This window comes from Oncorhynchus mykiss, chromosome 2, assembly GCF_057628025.1.
Source record: "Oncorhynchus mykiss isolate SJ-2025 chromosome 2, ASM5762802v1, whole genome shotgun sequence".
In the NCBI taxonomy this organism is placed as follows: Eukaryota; Metazoa; Chordata; class Actinopteri; order Salmoniformes; family Salmonidae; genus Oncorhynchus; species Oncorhynchus mykiss.
The window spans coordinates 46,069,411-46,088,775 of NC_143023.1; the positions used below are offsets into that span (position 1 = coordinate 46,069,411).

The following is a 19,365-nucleotide window of genomic DNA, read 5'->3' on the forward strand; positions in this document are numbered from 1 at the left end:
CGATTCAATCACTGATTACTTTGTTTTGTACGATGCCCCTTGTCACCACAAACAACTTCAATGATAGCATTTGTGTGTGTCTGTGTGTGTGTGCACTAATCCATAGGATGTTTGATTAATGCCAAAGCTAAAACATAATTGGCTCATACTCAATGTATTGTACATTTGCTAACCATTTGCTTTCTCTTACTCTCTGTCTCCCTCCCTGTCCTTCGTCCCCTCTCTCCCTCCCAGCCACAGAGATTTGAAGCCAGAGAACCTGTTGTTAGATGAGAAGAACAACATCAGGGTAGCAGACTTTGGCATGGCCTCTCTACAGGTCGGCGACAGTCTGCTGGAGACCAGCTGTGGGTGAGTACAGAATAAAATGTTAGTACAGGAGTATAAGGACAGAGCATCACAGGAGTCAAACAATTGAAAACAAAAACTTCATTTTAAGTGATAAGTAGACATTGGTCTGAAGCCGAAAAGGAAAGGAAATTCATGAACACCACAGTGCCTACATCACCCATGCTCTACCAAGGTTTTCCAGCACACAGTTTTGACATACTATAGTAGCTACGTATGTATGTTGGTCTATTGTAGTTCAAACAATGTGTATGTTGCTTAGGACTCAAACCTTCTCAAACATTGTAACGGCTTTCGTAGGTGGAAGAAGGTGTGGACCAAAGCGCAGCGTGGTACGTGTTCATGATTTTAATAATGGAACACTGAAATACAAAACAACAACGTAAAAAAAAAAACAGTCCTGTAAGGTGCAGAAAAACACTAAACAGAAAATGAAACACCCACAACCAAAATGGGGAAAACAGGCTACCTAAGTATGATTCTCAATCAGAGACAACGAACGACACCTGCCTCTGATTGAGAACCATACCAGGCCAAACACATAAACACAACATAGAAAAAAGAACATAGACTACCCACCCCAACTCACGCCCTGACCAAACTAACACAAAGACATAATAAAGGAACTATTGTCAGAACGTGACAAACATATTATACTCAATTGGGGCTACTCCCACAATATTGTGATTTGTACTGCATAGAAGTTAAAATATTGGATTCTTCACACAATAATCCCATTCCACTACTTGTAAGACAAGACCATCATGCTTGATTGAGTGAGTGGTTTTGTCTTGTAGTAATGTGGCTCTTCCCTGTATTTCCTTAAACTTTTTAAATTTAGCACTACATGTCCTTGAGAAGAAAATAAAAAAATACATATTTTTGGGGTCAGTAGGTGCCCAATATAATACCAGGTTGTGGTGTGTTGGACACAGTCGCTCATACATTACCAGTCAAAAGTTTGGACACACCTACTCATTCAAGGGTTGTTCTTTATTTGTATTATTTTCTACATTGTAGAATAATAGTTCATAGTTTTGATGTCTTCCCTTACACATATGGAATCACCAAAAAAAGTGTTAAACAAATCAAAATATATTTTACATTTTAGATTCGTCAAAGTAGCCAACCTTTGCCTTGATGACAGCTTTGCACACTCTTGGCATTTTCTCAACCAGCTTCATGAGGTACTCACCTGGAATGCATTTCAATTAACAGGTGTGCCTTGTTAAACGGTAATTTGTGGAATTTTTTTCCTTCTTAATGCGTTTGAGCCAATTAGTTGTGTTGTGACAAGGTAGGAGTGATAACCTATTTGGTAAAATACCAAATCCATATTATTGCAAGAACAGCTCAAATAAGCAAAGAGAAACGACAGTCCATCATTGTTAAGACATGAAGGTCAGTCAAATCGGAAAATGTCAAACTTTGAATGTTTCTTCAAATGCAGTTGCAAAAACCACGAAGCGTTATGATGAAACTCGCTCTCATGAGGACCACCGCCACAGGAAAGGAAGATCCAGAGTTACCTCTGCTGCAGAGGATAAGTTCATTAGAATTACCAGCGTCAGATTGCAGCCCAAATAAATGTTTCACAAAGTTCAAGATACAGACACATCTCAACATCAACTGTTCAGAGGAGACTGCGTGAATCAGGCCTTCGTGGTTGAAATTCTGCAAAGAAATCACTACAAATTTTTGTGACGAATTATACCAATCAATCCAAACTGTGCAGTGGCCAATTAATGAATGGACAGAGACATCTCTTACAAAACAACAAAAAGTTGAATGACATTCAGAGATTGTCATGTCATGATATTGAAGGTCCCAAAGTCGGTATACTTTATTTATCATTTTGTGTGGTTGGCACAGAACCCTGTTGGTGGAAAATCCATTGCATATATTTTATATAACTGTAAACATGGTATAAAAATGTTGAACATCTGATATCCCCCTAGCTGATCATTGTTTGCAGCTAGCTCTGATTGTAATGTAATGAAACAAGCAGGGAGAGTGAGCTCGTCTGTGGGTGTCGGCGAACCCTAAACCTTCTGGCCCGTAGCCCTGCGTGGCATCGACTGTGCCGCAAAAGTATCCGCGTTTATAAACCCAATAAATGTGCCTAATCATAGTCACATAATCTGCCATAGCGTATTGTTGATTTCGGGCCAGATAGCACTGCATTTTGCTTTGTATTTGTGATCCCAATAGGTAAGACAGTTGTGTTTTTACAATGCTGTAATGTGTTGGTCCGGTGTAAGATGCCCCCGTGTTTTTTTGTTTGTTCATTTGCGTTGTTTGTAACTTATTTTTTAAACTTATTTTGTACATCAATCAATCAAAAAATATCTATAGAGCCCTTCTTACATCATCTGATGTCACAAAGTGCTGTACAGAAACCCAGCCTAAAACCCCAAACAGTAAGCAATGGAGGTGTAGAAGCACGGTGGCCAGGTAAAACTCCATAGAAAGGCCGGAACCTAGGAAGAAACCTAGAGAGGAACCAGGCTATGACGGGTGGCCAGTCCTCTTCTGGCTGTGCCGGGTGGAGATTATAACAGAACATGTTCAAGATGTTCAAATGTTCATAGATGACCAGCAGGGTCAAATAATAATAATCACAGTGGTTGTAGAGGGTGCAACAGGTCAGCACCTCAGGAGTAAATGTCAGTTGGCTTTTCATAGCCGATCATTCTGAGTATTTCTACCGCTCCTGCTGTCACTAGAGAGTTGAAAACAGCAGGTCTGGGACAAGGTACCGCGTCCGGTGAACAGGTCAGCCACAGACAGAACAATTGAAACTGGAGCAGCAGCATGACCAGGTGGACTGGGGACGGCAATGAGTCATTAGGCCAGGTAGTCCTGAGGATTTATCCTAGGTCTCAGGTCCTCCAAGAGAAAGAAAGAGAGAGAGAATAAGAGAGAGCATACTTAAATTCATACAGGACACCGGATAAAACAGGAGAAATACTCCAGGTATAACAGACTGACCATAGCCCCCCGACACAAACTATTGCAGCATAATTACAGGAGGCTGAGACAGGAGGGGTCGGAGACACTGTAGCCCCGTCCGACGATAGGGCCAAACAGCCAGGATATAACCCCACCCACTTTGCCAAAGCACAGCCCACATCACTAGAGGAATATATTGTACCACCAACTTACTATCCTGAGACAAGGCCAAGTATAGCCCACGAAGATCTCCCCCACGGCACAAACCCAAGGGGGGCGCCAACCCGGACAGGAAGATCACATTAGTGACTTAACCCACTCAAGTGACGAACCCCTCCTAGGGACGGCATGGAAGAGCACCAGTAAGCCAGTTACTCAGCCCCTGTAATAGGGTTTGAGGCAGAGAATCCCAGTGGAGAGAGGGGAACCGGCCAGGCAGAGACAGCAAGGGCGGTTCGTTTCTCCAGTGCCTTTCCGTTCACCTTCACACTTCTGGGCCAGACTACACTCAATCATAGGACCTACTGAGGAGATGAGTATTCAGTAAGACTTAAGGGTTGAGACTGAGTCTGTATCTCTCACATGGATAGGCAGACCATTCCATAAAAATTGAGCTCTATAGGAAAAAGCTCTGCCTCCAGCCGTTTGCTTAGAAATTCTAGGGACAGTAAGGATGCCTGCATCTTGTGACCATAGCGTACATGTAGGTATATACGGCAGGACCAAATCAAAAAGATGGGTAGGAAAAAGCTCATGTAATGCTTTGTAGGTTAGCAGTAAAACCTTGAAATCAGCACTAGCCTTAACAGGAAACCAGTGTAGAGAGGCTAGCACTGGGATAATATGATCACATTTTTTGGTTCTAGTCAAGATTCTAGCAGCCGTGTTTAGCACTAACTGAAGTTTCTTTAGTGCTTTATCCGGGTAGCCGGAAGGTAGAGCATTGCAGTAGTCTCACCTAGAAGTGGCAAAAGCATGGATTAATTTTTCTGCGTCATTTTTGGACAAAAGGTTTCTGAATTTTGCAATGTTACGTATATGGAAAAAAGCTGTCCTTGGAACAGTCTTGATATGTTCGTCAAAAGAGAGATTAGGGTCCAGAGTAATGCCGAGGTCCTTCACAGTTTTATTTGAGACGAATATACAACCATCAAGATGAATTGTCAAATTTAACAGAAGATCTCTTTGTTTCTTGGGACCTAGAACTAGCATCTCTGTTTTGTCTAAGTTTAAAAGTAGAAAGTTTGCCACCATCCACTTCCTTATGTCACAGGCTTCCAGAGATGGCAATTTTGGGGCTTCACCATGTTTCATCGGAAAGTATAGCGGTGTGTCGCCCGCATAGCAGTGAAAGTTAACATTATGTTTCCGGTTGACATCACCAAGAGGTAAAATATATAGTGAAAACAATAGTGGTCCTAAAACGTAGCCTTGAGGAACACCGAAATATACAGTTGATTTGTCAGAGGACAAACCATTCACAGAGGCAGACTGATATCTTTCCGACAGATAAGATCTAAACCAGGCCAGAACTTGTCCGTGTAGAACAATTTGTGTTTCCAAATTGATGAGTGACACCGGTGGAGCATTCCCACAGCATTTCCTTCCAGAAGCCATGAGAGAATTGTCCGGCTGTGGGGACTGTGCGAGTGGATTTATACTACTATCTGTACTTATTTGTGGCACAGATGCTGTTTCATCCATTCCTACACTTAAATTACCCTTGCCTAATGATGGCATCTGAAGCTGGGCTTGCAACACAGCTATCCTTGCCATAAGGCAACCGTTCTCATGTATATTATGAGTACAGCGACTGCAATTAGAAGAAATAATGTTAATGTTACTTCTTATCTTCGGCTGGTGGAGGTCCTGATGAACCACATCCAGATAAAGCTTCCGGGGTGAAAGAGTTGAATGAAAGAAGTAGAGCGAGGGGAAAAAATGTAAATATAAAACGTAATTAAAAAGTAAAAACCGTGAAGTTGGCAGGTAGAAAAGTAAGGTTAGCAATAAATCGCACAGCAACACATAAACAAGTTGTGACCGGAAATGAGGTCAAGCCCTTACATAATTTTGCCTCTACCATTTCTTATGCCTGAAAAACCTTCTGGACATCAGGACTGCGATTATTCACCACGGACAGGCAGTTAACCCACTGTTCCTAGGCAGTCATTGAAAATAAGAATTAGTTCTTAACTTACTTGCCTAGTTAAAACCTCTTGCGACTCTAGGGGTAGTATTTTCATATTTGGAAAAAAAACGTTCCCGTTTTAAACGGGATATTTTGTCAGGACAAGATGCTAGAATATGCATATAATTGACAGCTTAGGATAGAAAACACTCTAACGTTTCCAAAACTGTAAAGATATTGTCTGTGAGTATAACAGAACTGATGTTGCAGGCGAAAGCCTGAGAAAAATCCAATCCGGAAGTGCCCCAGGTTTTGAAAGCGCTGCGTTCCAATGAGTCCCTTTTGAGCTGTGAATGAGCTATCAACCAGATTACGCTTTCTACGAATTCCCGAAGGTGTCTACAGCATTGTGACGTAGTTTTACGCATTTATATTGAAGAATAGCCGTAAGTGGCTACATTGCGCAAGTGGTCACCTGATGGCTCCCAGGGTGACTCTCGCGTAAAATACAGAGGTAGCCATTACTCCAATCGGTCCTACTGAAAAACTAATTGTCCCGATGGATATATTATCAAATAGATATTTGAAAAACACCTTGAGGACCTTGAGGATTATAAAGAAAGTTTGCCATGTTTCTGTCGATATTATGGAGCTAATTTGGAATATTTTTCGCAGTTTTCGTGACTGCAATTTCAAGGCGTTTTCTCAGCCAAACGTGAAGAACAAACGAAGCTATTTTGCCTACAAAAATATTATTTTTGGAAAAAAGGAACATTTGCTATCTAACTGGGAGTGTCGTGAGTGAAAACATCTGAAGCTAATGAAAGGTAAGCGATTTAAATTGATTGCTTTTCTGATTTCCGTGACCAAGTTACCTGCTGCTATCTGGACAAAATGCTGTGCTAGGCTATCGATAAACTTACACAAATGCTTGTCTAGCTTTGGCTGTAAAGCATATTTTGAAAATCTGAGATGACAGGGTGATTAAAAAAGGGCTAAGCTGTGTCTCAATATATTTCATTTGTGATTTTCATGAATAGGAATACTTTCTAGGGATATTTATGTCCGTTGCGTTATGCTAATTAGTGTCAGGCAAGTATTACGCTCCCGCATGCAAATAAAGGTAAAAAACATTTTTTCTTCCTTTTACGCCTCTGACGAGCCCGACGTGAAGGATATACCGCTTCCTCTGAAACAGTCCCTGATCCCTGTGATCTGCGTGAAGAGGAGGCAGAGAAACAGGATCCGAAGGGGGTGCTGCCTTCTGAGAATTCGTAGGCGGTCGAATAAACCCCCACTTCCCTCCATTCTGCTAGCAAACGTAATCCTTGGAGAATAAAATTGAGTTGCGCGGAAGAATAAACTACCAACGGGACATTAACAAGCAGACCACCATAGTGCCCGTGCCCAAGAACACAAAGGTAATCTACCTAAATGACTACCCACCCATAGCTCTCACGTCTGTAGTCATGAAGTGCTTTGAAAGCCTGGTCATGGCTCACATCAATACCATCATCCCAGAAACCCTAGACCCACTCCAATTTGCATACTGCCCCAAAAGATGCAATCTCTATTCCACTCCACACAGCCCTTTCCCACCTGGACAAAAAGAACACCTACTGTATGTGAGAATGCTATTCATTGACTATAGCTCAGCGTTTACCACCAGAGTGCCCTCAAGCTCATCAGTAAGCTTAGGACCCTGGGTCTAAACACCTCCCTCTGCAAATGGATTCTGGACTTCCTGATGGTCCGCCCCCAGGTGGTAAGGGTAGGTAATAACACATCTGCCACGCTGACCCTCAACACAGTTGCACCTCAGGGGTGCGTGCTCAGCCCCCTCCAGTACTCTCTGTTCACTCATGACTGCACGGCCAGGCACGACTCCAAGACTATCATTGTGGTAGGCCTGATCACCGACAATGACGAGACTATAGGGAGGAGGTCAGAGACCTGGCCCTGTGGTGCCAGGACAACAACCTCTCCCTCAACGTGATCAAGTCAAAGGACATGATTGTGGACAACAGGAAAAAGAGGACCAATCACGCCCCATTCTCATCGACGGGGCTGCAGTGGAACAGATTGACCAACAAACTAACATGGTCCAAGCACACCAAGTCAGTCTTGAAGATGGCACGACAAAACCTATTCCCCCTCAGGAGACTGAAAAGATTTGTCTTGGTTCCTCAGATCCTCAGAAGGTTCTACAACTGCACCATCGAGAGCATCTGGTTGCATCACTGCCTGGTATGGCAATTGTTTGGCCTCCGACCACAAGCCACTACAGAGGGTGGGGTTCTGGAGGGATTCTGGTGCACTAGAACAGCACTGCCTCGACTCCTACTTCGGAGGCATATTCGATCTTCATCTACTTCGACGATGAAGGGGAGTGAATGGATCGGGATGTGCTAGCACGGGAGCAGTGGTGAAGCGTGCCTTCAGTGTCTCGAATGCCCTCTCCACCTCCGCCATCCAACAAAGCCACTGGGGACCTCCTGTCAGCAAAGATGTAAGAGTCGTGAGCACCGTGCTGAAGCCCCGGATGAAACTCCGGAAATAGTTGGAAATGTAATCTTGTTTAACATATAGATTGTGCTCCAACAGTCTTCCCAGCACAGCGCTGACTAATGAGACATGCTGGGCGCGGTCAGCAGAAGAAACCAAAATGTAATCTACATAAACCACTATGCCCCATCCCAACATGTCCTGAAACACTTTGCTAATAAAGGCCTGAAAGACTGAAGGAGGATTAGTCAGGCCAAAAGTCATTACGAGATACTCGCCATGCCCCTTGGTCGTGGAAAAGGACGTTGCCTGCACGAATGTGCACCAGATTGTAGGCACTCCACAAGTCCAGTTTCGTGAAGTACTGCTCCCCGTGAATTTGTTTGATGGTGGTTGGGATGAGGGGTAAAGGATAGCTGAACTTAACGGTGGCTTTATTCAGTGTTCAATAATCAATGCAGGGGCACCCATCTTCCTTCTAAACAAAACAGAAGTTCAAGGAGGCTGGTGACGTATTGACATGCAAGGTATTTATGAGATGTATTGACATGTTGAATGCACCGAGCTGTCTGTTTGAACTACTGGTGCACAGGTCGGACACCCAAGCATACCCCACAAGACATTCCGCAAGAGGTCTCTTCACAGTCCCCAAGTCCAGAACAGACTATGGAAGGTGCACAGTACTAAATAGAGCCATGACTACATGGAACTCTATTCCACAAGTAACTCATGCAAGCAGTAACATTTCATAAAAGAAACTGATAAAAATACACCTTATGGAACAGCGGGGACTGTGAAGCAACACAAACATAGGTGCATACACACACACGCATGATAGCATACGCACTATACACACACTTACACATGGATTTTGTACTATTTATATGTGGCAGTGGTGGAGTATGGGCCTGAAGGGCACACAGGCTGAATGTATTGTAGTTTTTTTTATTGTATAAACTGCGATAATTTTGCTGGACCCCAGGAAGAGTAGCTGCTGCCTTGGCGGTCCTAGATCCCTGGCGTAGTCGGAGTAGGTGCTCACCCCTCTTTCGACCCTCCACAACATGATCAAACACAGAGCGGAAAAGAGGGTGAAGCACTCGCAGGACTCGACCTCGGGTCCGCCCGTTTCCCAGACTGCAGCACCCCAATCCAGAGCCCGTCCGGTCAGTGCAGAGATGACGTTGGCGACCCTGTCTCTCCCGGAGACAGCCTCGGTGTTGCGAGCGAGGTACAGGTCGTATTGCAGAAGGAATCGCTTGCATCTCGCTGGCGCGCCATCAAAGCGCCAACGGACAAGGGACAATAAACGACAAGGACAATGGGGAACAGAGGGCACATATATACACATACTAATCGGGGAATGGGAACCAGATGTGCGTAGTGAGACAAGACAGTCCAGGGTTGGTGGTAATTATCTAGTTAACAAGAAGTTTATCTTTCATTTGGTGTATTGCACTTGGTCATGTGTGAAAGTTAAATATTTCCCCAAAATATTTTTGAATTTCGCGCGCTGCCTTTTCAGGGGAATGTTGTCGAGGGGAACCCCTAGCCATAAGAAGATAACATCTTAGGGATAGGGGGCAGTATTCGGAAGTTCTGATGCCCAAAGCTAGGATATGCATATAATTGGTAGCATTGGCTAGAAAACACTCTGAAGTTTCTAAAACTGTTAAAAAAGTATAACAGAACTGATATGGCAGGCAAACACCCGAGGATAATCCATTTTTGAGGTGACCACCCATTGAAATGCCTGTCTATGGGAAAATCTAAGGAAATCCTCCCAGATTGCAGTTCCTATGGCTTCCACTAGATGTCAAGTCTATATAAAGTGTTTCAGGCTTATTTTTTGAAAAAGTAGCTAGAATTTGTAGTTTTTCAAGGTGGCTCGCATTTTGACTGTAGTGTTGTGGCTCGCATGGACAAGGGCGTGCACTTCGTAATTCATCTTTGGTATTAAACACACTATTCTCCGTCTTCAATTTGATTGTTTATTTACACATTAGGGTACCTGAGGATTGATTTGAAACGTTGTTTGACTTGTTTGGACGAAGTTTATTGGTAACTTTTGGGATTCCTTTGTATGCATTTTGAACGAGTGGAACAGGTGGATTACTGAATCAAGCGCGCCAACTAAACTGACTTTTGTGGGAAAAGGACTTTATCGAACAAAACAAACATTTATTATGTAGCTGGGACCCTTGGGATTGCAAACAGAGGAATTTTATTGCTATTTTTGACTTTTGTGATGCCTCTGCTGGTATGGAAAATGTTTTTAATGTTTTGTATGCGGGGCGCTGTCCTCAGATAATCGCATGGTATGCTTTCGCCGTAAAGCCTTTTTGAAATCTGACAAAGTGGTTGGATTAACAAGAAGTTAAACTTTTAAATTATGTATGACACTTGTTTTTTCATGAATGTTTAATATTATGATTTTTGTATTTTGAATTTCGTGCACTGCAATTTCACCGGATGTTGTCTAGGTGGGTTGCTAGCGGGCACGTCTAGCCCAAAAAAACAAATAAAAATATATTTTAGATTTTTCAAAATACCCATCATTTGCCTTGATGATCGCTTTGCACACTCTTGGCATTCTCTCAACCAGCTTCACCTGGAATGCTTTTCCAACAGTCTTGAAGGAGTTCACACATATTCTGAGCACTTGTTTGCTTCTTTTCCTTCATTCTGCGGTCCAACTCATCCCAAACCATCTCAATTGGGTTGACATCAGGTGATTGTGGAGGCCAGGTCATCTCATGTAGCACTCCATCACTCTCCTTCTTGGTCAAAAGCCTTTACACAGCCTGGAGGTGTGTTGGTTCATTGTCCTGTTGGAAAACAAATGATTGTCCCACTAAGCGCAAACCAGATGGGATGGCGTATCCCTGCAGAATGCTGTGGTAGCCATGCTGGTTAAGTTTGCATTGAATTCTGAATAAATCACAGACAGCGTCACCAGCAATGCACCCCCACAAAATCATACCTCCTCCTCCATGCTTCACGGTGGGAACCACACATGCAGAGATCATCTGTTCACCTACTCTATCTCACAAGACACGGAGGTTGGAATCAAAAATCTCAAATTTGGACACTTCAGACCAAAGGACAGATTTCCACCGGTCCAATGCCCATTGCTCGTGTTTCTTGGCCCAAGCAAGTCTCTTCTTCTAATTGGTGTCCTTTAGTAGTGGTTTCTTTGCAGCAATTTGACCATGAAGGCCTGATTCACACCGTCTCATCTGAAGAGTTGATGTTGAGATGTGTCTGTTATTTGGGCTGCAATTTCTGAGGCTGGTAACTCTAATGAACTTATCCTCTGCAGCAAAGGTAACTCTGGGTCTTCCTTTCTTGTGGTGGTCCTCATGAGAGCCAGTTTCATCATACCGCTTGATGGGTTTTGCGACTGCACTTGAAGAAACTTTAAAAGTTCTTGACTTTTTCTGTACTGACTGACCTTCGTGTCTTAACATAATGATGGACTGTCATTTGTCTTTGCTTTTTGGAGATGTTCTTGCAATAATATGAACTTGGTCTTTGACCAAATAGTGCTTCTGTATACCCATTCCTACCTTGTCACTACACAACGGATTGGCTGAAACGCATTAAGAAGGATAGAAATTTCACAAATTAACTTTTAACAAGGCACACCTGTTAATTGAAATGCATTCCAGGTGACTACCTCATAAAGCTGGTTGAGAGAATTCCAAGAGTGTGCAAAGCTGTCATCACGGCAAAGGGTGGCTACTTTGAAAAATCTCAAATATAAAATAGATTTTGATTTGATTAACACTTTTTAGGTTACTACATGATTACATGTGTTATTTCGTAGTTTTGATGTCTTCACTAGTATTGTTCAGTGTAGAAAATATTAAAAATAAAGAAAAACCCTTGAATGAGTATGTGTCCAGACTTTTGACTGGTACTGCATGTGTGTGTGCCAGCCTTGCCACCTGCGTGTGTGTGTGTGTGTGTGTGTGTGTGTGTGTGTGTGTGTGTGTGTGTGTGTGTGTGTGTGTGTGTGTGTGTGTGTGTGTGGTCGTTCTGAGAAAAGGCAAGTAGACAATGGAGAATGTTAGACAAGAAGCTAGCTGTCAACTCTTTGTCCTGAAATCCCTTGAAATATCAAAACAGTTATACTCCAACCATATTATCTCAGCCATTTCTACTCTACGGCTATATAGCAAATGTTCTTGTGGCCAGCCCTGGCAGTTGCTTTAGGGGCCGTTCTATCTTACATATAAAACAAAATCTAAGGGAAATGCTTGGTAGAGATAAAGAGAGAGCGAGATACCACTTGCATTGTCATGGATCCTCCCGGTACTGCTACTCATTTCGTGCACCAGCTCCGGAGGTCTAAGTTACCGGCCTTCTAGGCATCACTTAACACTTTTTTGTTTACTTTATTGGACATATTTTGTAAAGGCACACACCTGTCTATATAAGGTCCCACAGTTAACAGTGCATGCCAGACCAAAAACCAAGCCATGAGGTCGAAGGAATTTTCCGTAGAGCTCCGAGACAGAATTGTGTCGAGGCACAGATCTACTGAAGGGTACCAAAACGTTTCTGCAGCATTGAATGTCCCCAAGAACACAGTGGCCTCCATCATTCTTAAAAGTAAGAAGTTTGGAAACACCAAGACGCTTCTTAGAGTTTGCTGCCTGGCCAAGCTGAGAAATCGGGGCAGAAAGGCCCTGGTCAGGAACCCGATGGTCACTCTGACAGAGCTCCAGAGGTCCTCTGTGGAAATTGGAGAACTTTCCAGAAGGACAACCATCTCTGCAGCACTCCACCAATAAGGCCTTTATGGTAGAGTTGCCAGAAGGAGGCCACTCCTCAGTAAAAGGCACATGACAACCAGCTTGGAGTTTGCCAAAATGCCTCTAAGGACTCTCACACTGTGAGAAACAAGATTCTCTGGTCTGATGAAACCAAGATTAAATTCTTTGTCCTGAATGCCAAGTGTCACGTCTAGAGTAAACCAGGCACCATCCCTACGGTGACTCATGGTGGTGGCAGCATGCTGTGGGGATGCTGTGGGGATGTTTTTTAGCGGCAGGCAGTGGGAGACTAGTTAGGATCGAGGTAAAGATGAACAGAGCAAAGTACAGAGAGATCCTTGATTAAAACCTGCTCCAGAGCACTCAGGACCTCAGACTGGGGCAAATGTCCACCTTCATGTCTGAGGACATCGGGAGATGATGTGGAATCCAGCCACTAGGGGCAACCGTGAGCACTGTTGCCTTCAAATAGGTTTCAGTTTTGCTTGGGTGTTGTGGATGGGTGTAAGCATCTGCCTCTGATTCCAAAGGTTGCATGTTTGAATCCAACAATAAAACGGTGTTTTTGATATTTTTGGTTTAATCCTATCCCTTACCTTAAACATTCGTAGTTAACACCTAACCTTTGAAATTTGATGTTTGAGAAACATTTGTATTTTATTTATTTTTTTACCTTTATTTAACTAGGCAAATCAGTTAAGAACAAATTCTTATTTTCAATGACGGCCTAGGAACAGTGGGTTAACTGCCTGTTCAGGGGCAGAACGACAGATTTGTACCTTGTCAGCTCAGGGATTTGAACTTGCAACCTTTCGGGTACTAGTCCAACACGCTAACTACTTTCCACCGCAAATGCGTGATGCGGACATAGGCGGAGGTGGTGGATTGGGACGCATCAATGCAAAAAAACAGATATCTCTATCTTGAATTTATAATGAGGATTTTGTTAATATGTTAATTAAATTGACGCATGGGTGGGTCAATCGACTCGTAAGGATTTTAATAAACAAAAACTGCAAACATCGGCCATCTGACACTCCAAGCAGGCTCAAAGTATTTGATGAGATTTTTAAAGTCTTTTATCCCAGATCCGGAGAGAGGAGTGGACACAGAAAAATGCCACAGCTGTCCTTGTATTGACAAATTAATATCCAATATCCAATATCCAATACTAATTATTTGTAGTTCTCTGTTCCTTAGATTCCCTGCAAGTCACCTACGTACGTGGATAACCAGCTCCCATTCACCCATGCTTCGCTGATGTTTTGTGTGTTTTGACATTTGCCTCGGCTTAACCTAGTGTATCAGCGAGCGCGTGTTCTCTCTCACTCATTTGCATAATGCAGTATGACATCTGCAATCACGGCGGAAGTATTTGAATAAGGTGCTTGTTTGCATTATTGCCAAACACTATCGGCCCGGTGGCGAGGTTCATTATCAGCACACCTGACAGTGCGTCAGGCAGGAAGTTCAGCTGTCAACGGTGTTATTCATGGGCAGGTAATGGGCTCTGTGTTTACAGGCCTGTGATAGAAGCTTTCAGTAGGATCCAATATCCTGCTAGTTAGACGATGCAATATAGGAACAGGAGTGGTGGGAGGGCAAACGTCACTTAGATGTCACCTCGCTGGGTTGTGTTCATTAGGCACCAAACAGAAGAAAACAGACAAACAGGGAGTAATCAAAACATTTTCTGTTGCGTGCCCTAATGAGCAAGGCCCTAGTTGAGGTCGCATGAGCCTGTTAATTTAACTTACAGCTAGCATCCATATGCAAACACTGGTCCTGTTCAAATACAGTACACTAATATTCTCTAACAATCCATACTTCTTTCTTCTGCTCCTTGATTGTGTAACTAGTCTGACTTGACCAGATTGTTGGAAAAATCTGATTAGTGGAACCCTTGCTTACAGGGTAATAAATCATGGCCATTTAAAAAAATCCATCCTTCTTTGGAGACTATAAGAACAAATGTTTCCTCAAGCATTTTCTACTCATTACATACATTGAATATACAGGTACACTACCTTTCAAAAAATGTGGGGTCACTTAGAAATGTCCTTGTTTTTGAAAGATTTTTTAAAAATTGTCCATTTAAAATAACATCAAATTGATCAGAAATACAGTGTAGACATTGTTAATGTTGTAAATGACTATTGTAGCTGGAAATTACATATTTTTTTTATTGAATATCTACATATGCATACAGAGGTCCATTATCAGCAACCATCCTGTGTTAGCTAATCCAAGTTTATAATTTTAAAAGGCCAAATTGATCATTAGAAAACCCTTTCGCAATCATGTTAGCACAGCTGAAAACTGTTGTCCTGATTAAAGAAGCAATAAAACGGGCCTTCTTTAGACTAGTTGAGTATCTGGAGCATCAGCATTTGTGGGTTTGATTACAGGCTCAAAATGGCCAGAAACAAAGGAACTTTCTTCTGAAACTCATCAGTCTATTATTGTTCTGAGAAATGAAGGCTATTCCATGCGAGAAATTGCCAAGAAACTGAAGATCTCGTACAACGCTGTGTACTACTCCCTTCACAGAACAGCGCAAACTGTCTCTAACCAGAATAGAAAGAGGAGTGGGAGGCCCCGGTGCACAACTGAGCAAGAGGACAAGTACATTAGAGTGTCACAAGTCTTCAACTGGCACCTTCATTAAATAGTATCCTCAAAACACAGAGTCTCAACATCAACAGTGAAGAGGCGATTCCGGGATAACTATTGTAGCTGTGAAAGACAATGTTGAAAAGGTGATCATGTTAGCTAAGTTCACTAGGAAGCATATGTTGGTTGGAGAAAAAGTGCATTTGGTCTACTTACCACTGTTTAGCCAACTGTACAAAGTTTCTACTGGTAGGTTGCAAAGTAAACATTACCAGCTAACAGTACATCAGCAAATAAGCCCCTCTGCACGTTCTGCTGCTTGACAGGCAGAGCCTACAAAGGATGGAAAATTAATCTAAACCACTCATACTTGTCATATATCCAATTTACCTAACGTATCTGAAATTGCATAATCAACTGATGTTTACTGATCATGAGAAGCATGCAGTTATTTGCTGTATAACTCTGATGATAGAGTAAAATGTGTTTTGCATTGAATAATTGAATACAATTTGTAGTTCTGACTATGATATTACAACAAAATAGTTAACATTTATTTAACAATCCCTTGAAAACGGCACTCAGTTGTCAATGGTTTTAGCAGAGCTGGGGGGCAAATCGAATGCTCTGCAATCTATTATATGGTGACATCATAATAGAAATGTGTAGTGTAGTAGAAAGATAGTGTCTGGAAAATCACTTGTTTCTTCTTTCACAATCACATACTACCTGGGGTAATAACAAAGTGAAATCATTGTAAAATGTAAAAAAGCAGCAAGCTGAATTACAAGTACAACAAAATTGAAAGGTGTCAAGAATGGTTTCTGTTGGTTGTAATTTGTGTGAGTGTTTATGCGTAAGCCATCATATAAGTGAGGTTACAACCCTGCAAAGTGCAGACTGTACAATCCACATGGGAATGTTGTGTAAACGGCAGGGTAGCCTGGTGGTTAGAGCGTTGGTTCAAACCCCCGAGCTGACAAGGTACAAATCTGTCATTCTGCCCCAAAACAGGCAGTTAACCCACTGTTCCTAGGCCGTCATTGAAAATAAGAATTTATTCTTAACTGACTTGCCTAGTTAAATAAAGGTAAATAATAAAAAAAAACTCACAGTAAAGACTTAATGATGAAAGAACGATCCTGTAAAATCAATTGTTTCTTCTTCACAATCACATACTACGTTGGGTGATAACAGAGTGAAAGCGATGGATGTTCCAAATGACACCCTATTCAATATATATATGGTGGGGAATTACTTTGGACCAGAACTGTCTCTAAACAACAGTAGTGCACTATATACGGAATAAAGTTTTTATGCACCGTTTTTTTAGTAGGATTTTTTTGCATTGATGTTGCCACGTAGAATTTTGCCAATAAATGTTGTTTTCTGTGTCTCTTCACAGATCTCCACACTATGCATGCCCAGAGGTTATACGGGTGAGTATGTATTAGTTTACTCTTCAAGGGCACGATTCAGTCCTAGCAACTGTATGCCTTTCCTATGAATGCCTTTCCTATGAATGCCTTTCCCACGCACTTCTCAGTAGTTGGCATTCAGACTTACCTTATGCAGGTGCTCGTGCTGAATAAATTGAATTCAACCATTGGAAAACCCTCCAACATGCTGACCAACAGATTTTCTCACGGAGTTTTCATTCAATAGGGTTTTCTTGACAGACTCACTAGAATATTCTATAGAAACGGTTCAGATAATTAGGGATCAATGAAAGAAAATGTGTAAATACATGCATATTGTATTTGTGTCCTATTCAGCGCCAATTGGTAGATTTAAAAATACTCTGATCTTGTATATTATTTACGGTTGGGAAAGAATTTATGAATAATACTTTTAAGTTTGGAGAGCCGCTACGCACAGAATATGTTGGTGAATCAAGAATACATTGGTTTGATTCATACTGAAAGTTGCCTTATTCAATTGTTCAATCTATTTGGGGCTCCCGAGTGGCGCACCGGTCTAAGGCATCTCAGTGCTTGAGGCATCACTACAGACACTATGGATTAAATCCAGGCTGTTTCACAACCGGATGTGATTGAGAGTCCAATAGGGCAGCGCACAATTGGCCTCGCGTCGTCCGGGTTTGGCTGGTGTAGGCCGTCATTGTAAATAAGAATTTGTTCTTAACTGACTTGCCTAGTTAAATAAAGGTTCAATAAAAAAAATGTAAACCAAATAAAAAAATATATTTGAAGGTGAGACAAGTGTTGCGCTAGCCTGTTGTTCCTCAGGAACAACCACATGAACGTGACAGAGGAAAGAAAGGTAAACCGACAATGTAATGGAATGTTGCAAAATGTAAGGAACCTAACACTAAAGTGAAGTGTAGGCTATGTGGGTAGCTGCCTGTGGCTACTGATAGTGGCTAATTTTACCGCATACAAATTGTAGAAATACAGTGATAAGTCTGGTCATATAATTAAAACATTCTAGAAATCATAAATAAACTCGGTAGGTTTGGCGCTATACTGTCATTTGCGTATGGCTACAGAAGCCTATAGCTTGGGTCTCCAAATTTCACCCCTGCAAGTTATAAGGCCAGCATGTAATAAAATGCCCTATGGAAAAGCTGATATGTTGATATGCTTCCATTTGCTGACATATGACTGGTTTCACATTTCTCTCCAGCGAAAGGTAAAATATATCTAAAACAATAATCATATATATTTACAATCCCCTTATCCAAACAGCATACTACACTCAACAAAAATATAAACACAACATGTAATGTGTAGGTCCCATGTTTCATGAGCTGAAGTAAAAAATCCCAGAAATGTTCCGTACGCACAAAAAGCTTCTCTCAAATTTTGTGCGCACATTTTTTACATCCCTATTAGTGACCATTTCCCCTTTGCCAATATAATCCATCCACCTTACAGGTGTGGCATATCAAGAAGCTTATTAAACAGCATGTTCATTACACAAGTGCACCTTGTGCTGGGGACAATACAATTGTTTTATTTCAATCGACTTATACGAACTGAGTAAACTCAGTAAAATCTAAAAAAATTGCATGTTTAGTTGATATGTTTTTTCAGTATAATTTACCTAGCTCATATCAATAGCTCTTATTAATTTGTAAATGACAGTGCATGGAGAATTATGTCATTTCTATCCGAAAAAATAAAGTAGACGTTCCACTTGAAACTGACAGGTTGCTTGACCTTATTCATTGTTTCATCACGAGTAACGGTGGAATTATGAGGGATTTAAATCAAGGTCGCTTCCACCACACCTTCTTTTGTTTGATCTCCACCCCAAACAAATAACGGGTGCTATTCTCATGCTTAAGAATACACGTAGAGAGAAAAGGGCATAAAAAGGGAATTACATTCCCATTAACTCGGAATTACCCCAAATGAGGTTGATCCATGATCCTCCTCTGAGATATTAGCCTTCACTTAAAAATTCCTATATTTCTCTTAATTTTTTTCTCTCTCTTTGTCTTTCTCTCTCTCTTAGGGGGAGAAGTATGACGGCAGAAAAGCAGACGTGTGGAGCTGTGGGGTCATCCTCTTTGCCCTATTGGTGGTGAGTGTCAACTTTCACCCTTTGAATTGAATAAACTATTAATCCCACAAGGGGAAATTGGATATGCCACCAGCAAGAGACGTACAGAAACAATATGCGCTTGCATACATCAGAGTGCACTGGTGGCTGGTTCAACAGCCCCAACGCATGACTTGGATTACTAGCTAATGGATTACTAATGGAATGGACTAAACTCCTGACCCCAACCTTAGATATACTAGCGCAACAACAATACCATCTGAGCACTTTGGTCTTTTCTAGCCTGACCATATGTAACAGTATAACTTTAAACCGTCCCCTCGCCCATACCCAGGTGCGAACCAGGGACCCTCTGCACACATCAACAACAGTCACCCATGAAGCATCGTTTACCCATCACTCCACAAAAGCCGCGGCCCTTGCAGAGCAAGGGGAACCACTACTACAAGGTCTCAGAGCAAGTGACGTCACCGATTGAAATGCTAGTAGCGCGCACCACCGCTAACT

At 42.0% G+C, this 19,365-nt stretch overlaps 1 protein-coding gene across 4 annotated transcripts in view; it reads left to right on the top strand.

Annotated features, from left to right (window-relative positions):
* brsk2a (BR serine/threonine kinase 2a) overlaps positions 1-19,365 on the top strand; it is a 527,560-nt gene that overhangs the window by 402,803 nt on the left and 105,392 nt on the right. For all 4 annotated transcript variants that reach the window (XM_090200985.1, XM_090200982.1, XM_090200992.1 and 1 more), the window contains exons 5-7: positions 235-351; positions 16,736-16,769; positions 18,811-18,879. In XM_090200985.1, the coding sequence (XP_090057111.1) occupies positions 235-351; positions 16,736-16,769; positions 18,811-18,879 (220 nt within the window). The remainder of the gene's footprint in view (positions 1-234; positions 352-16,735; positions 16,770-18,810; positions 18,880-19,365) is intronic.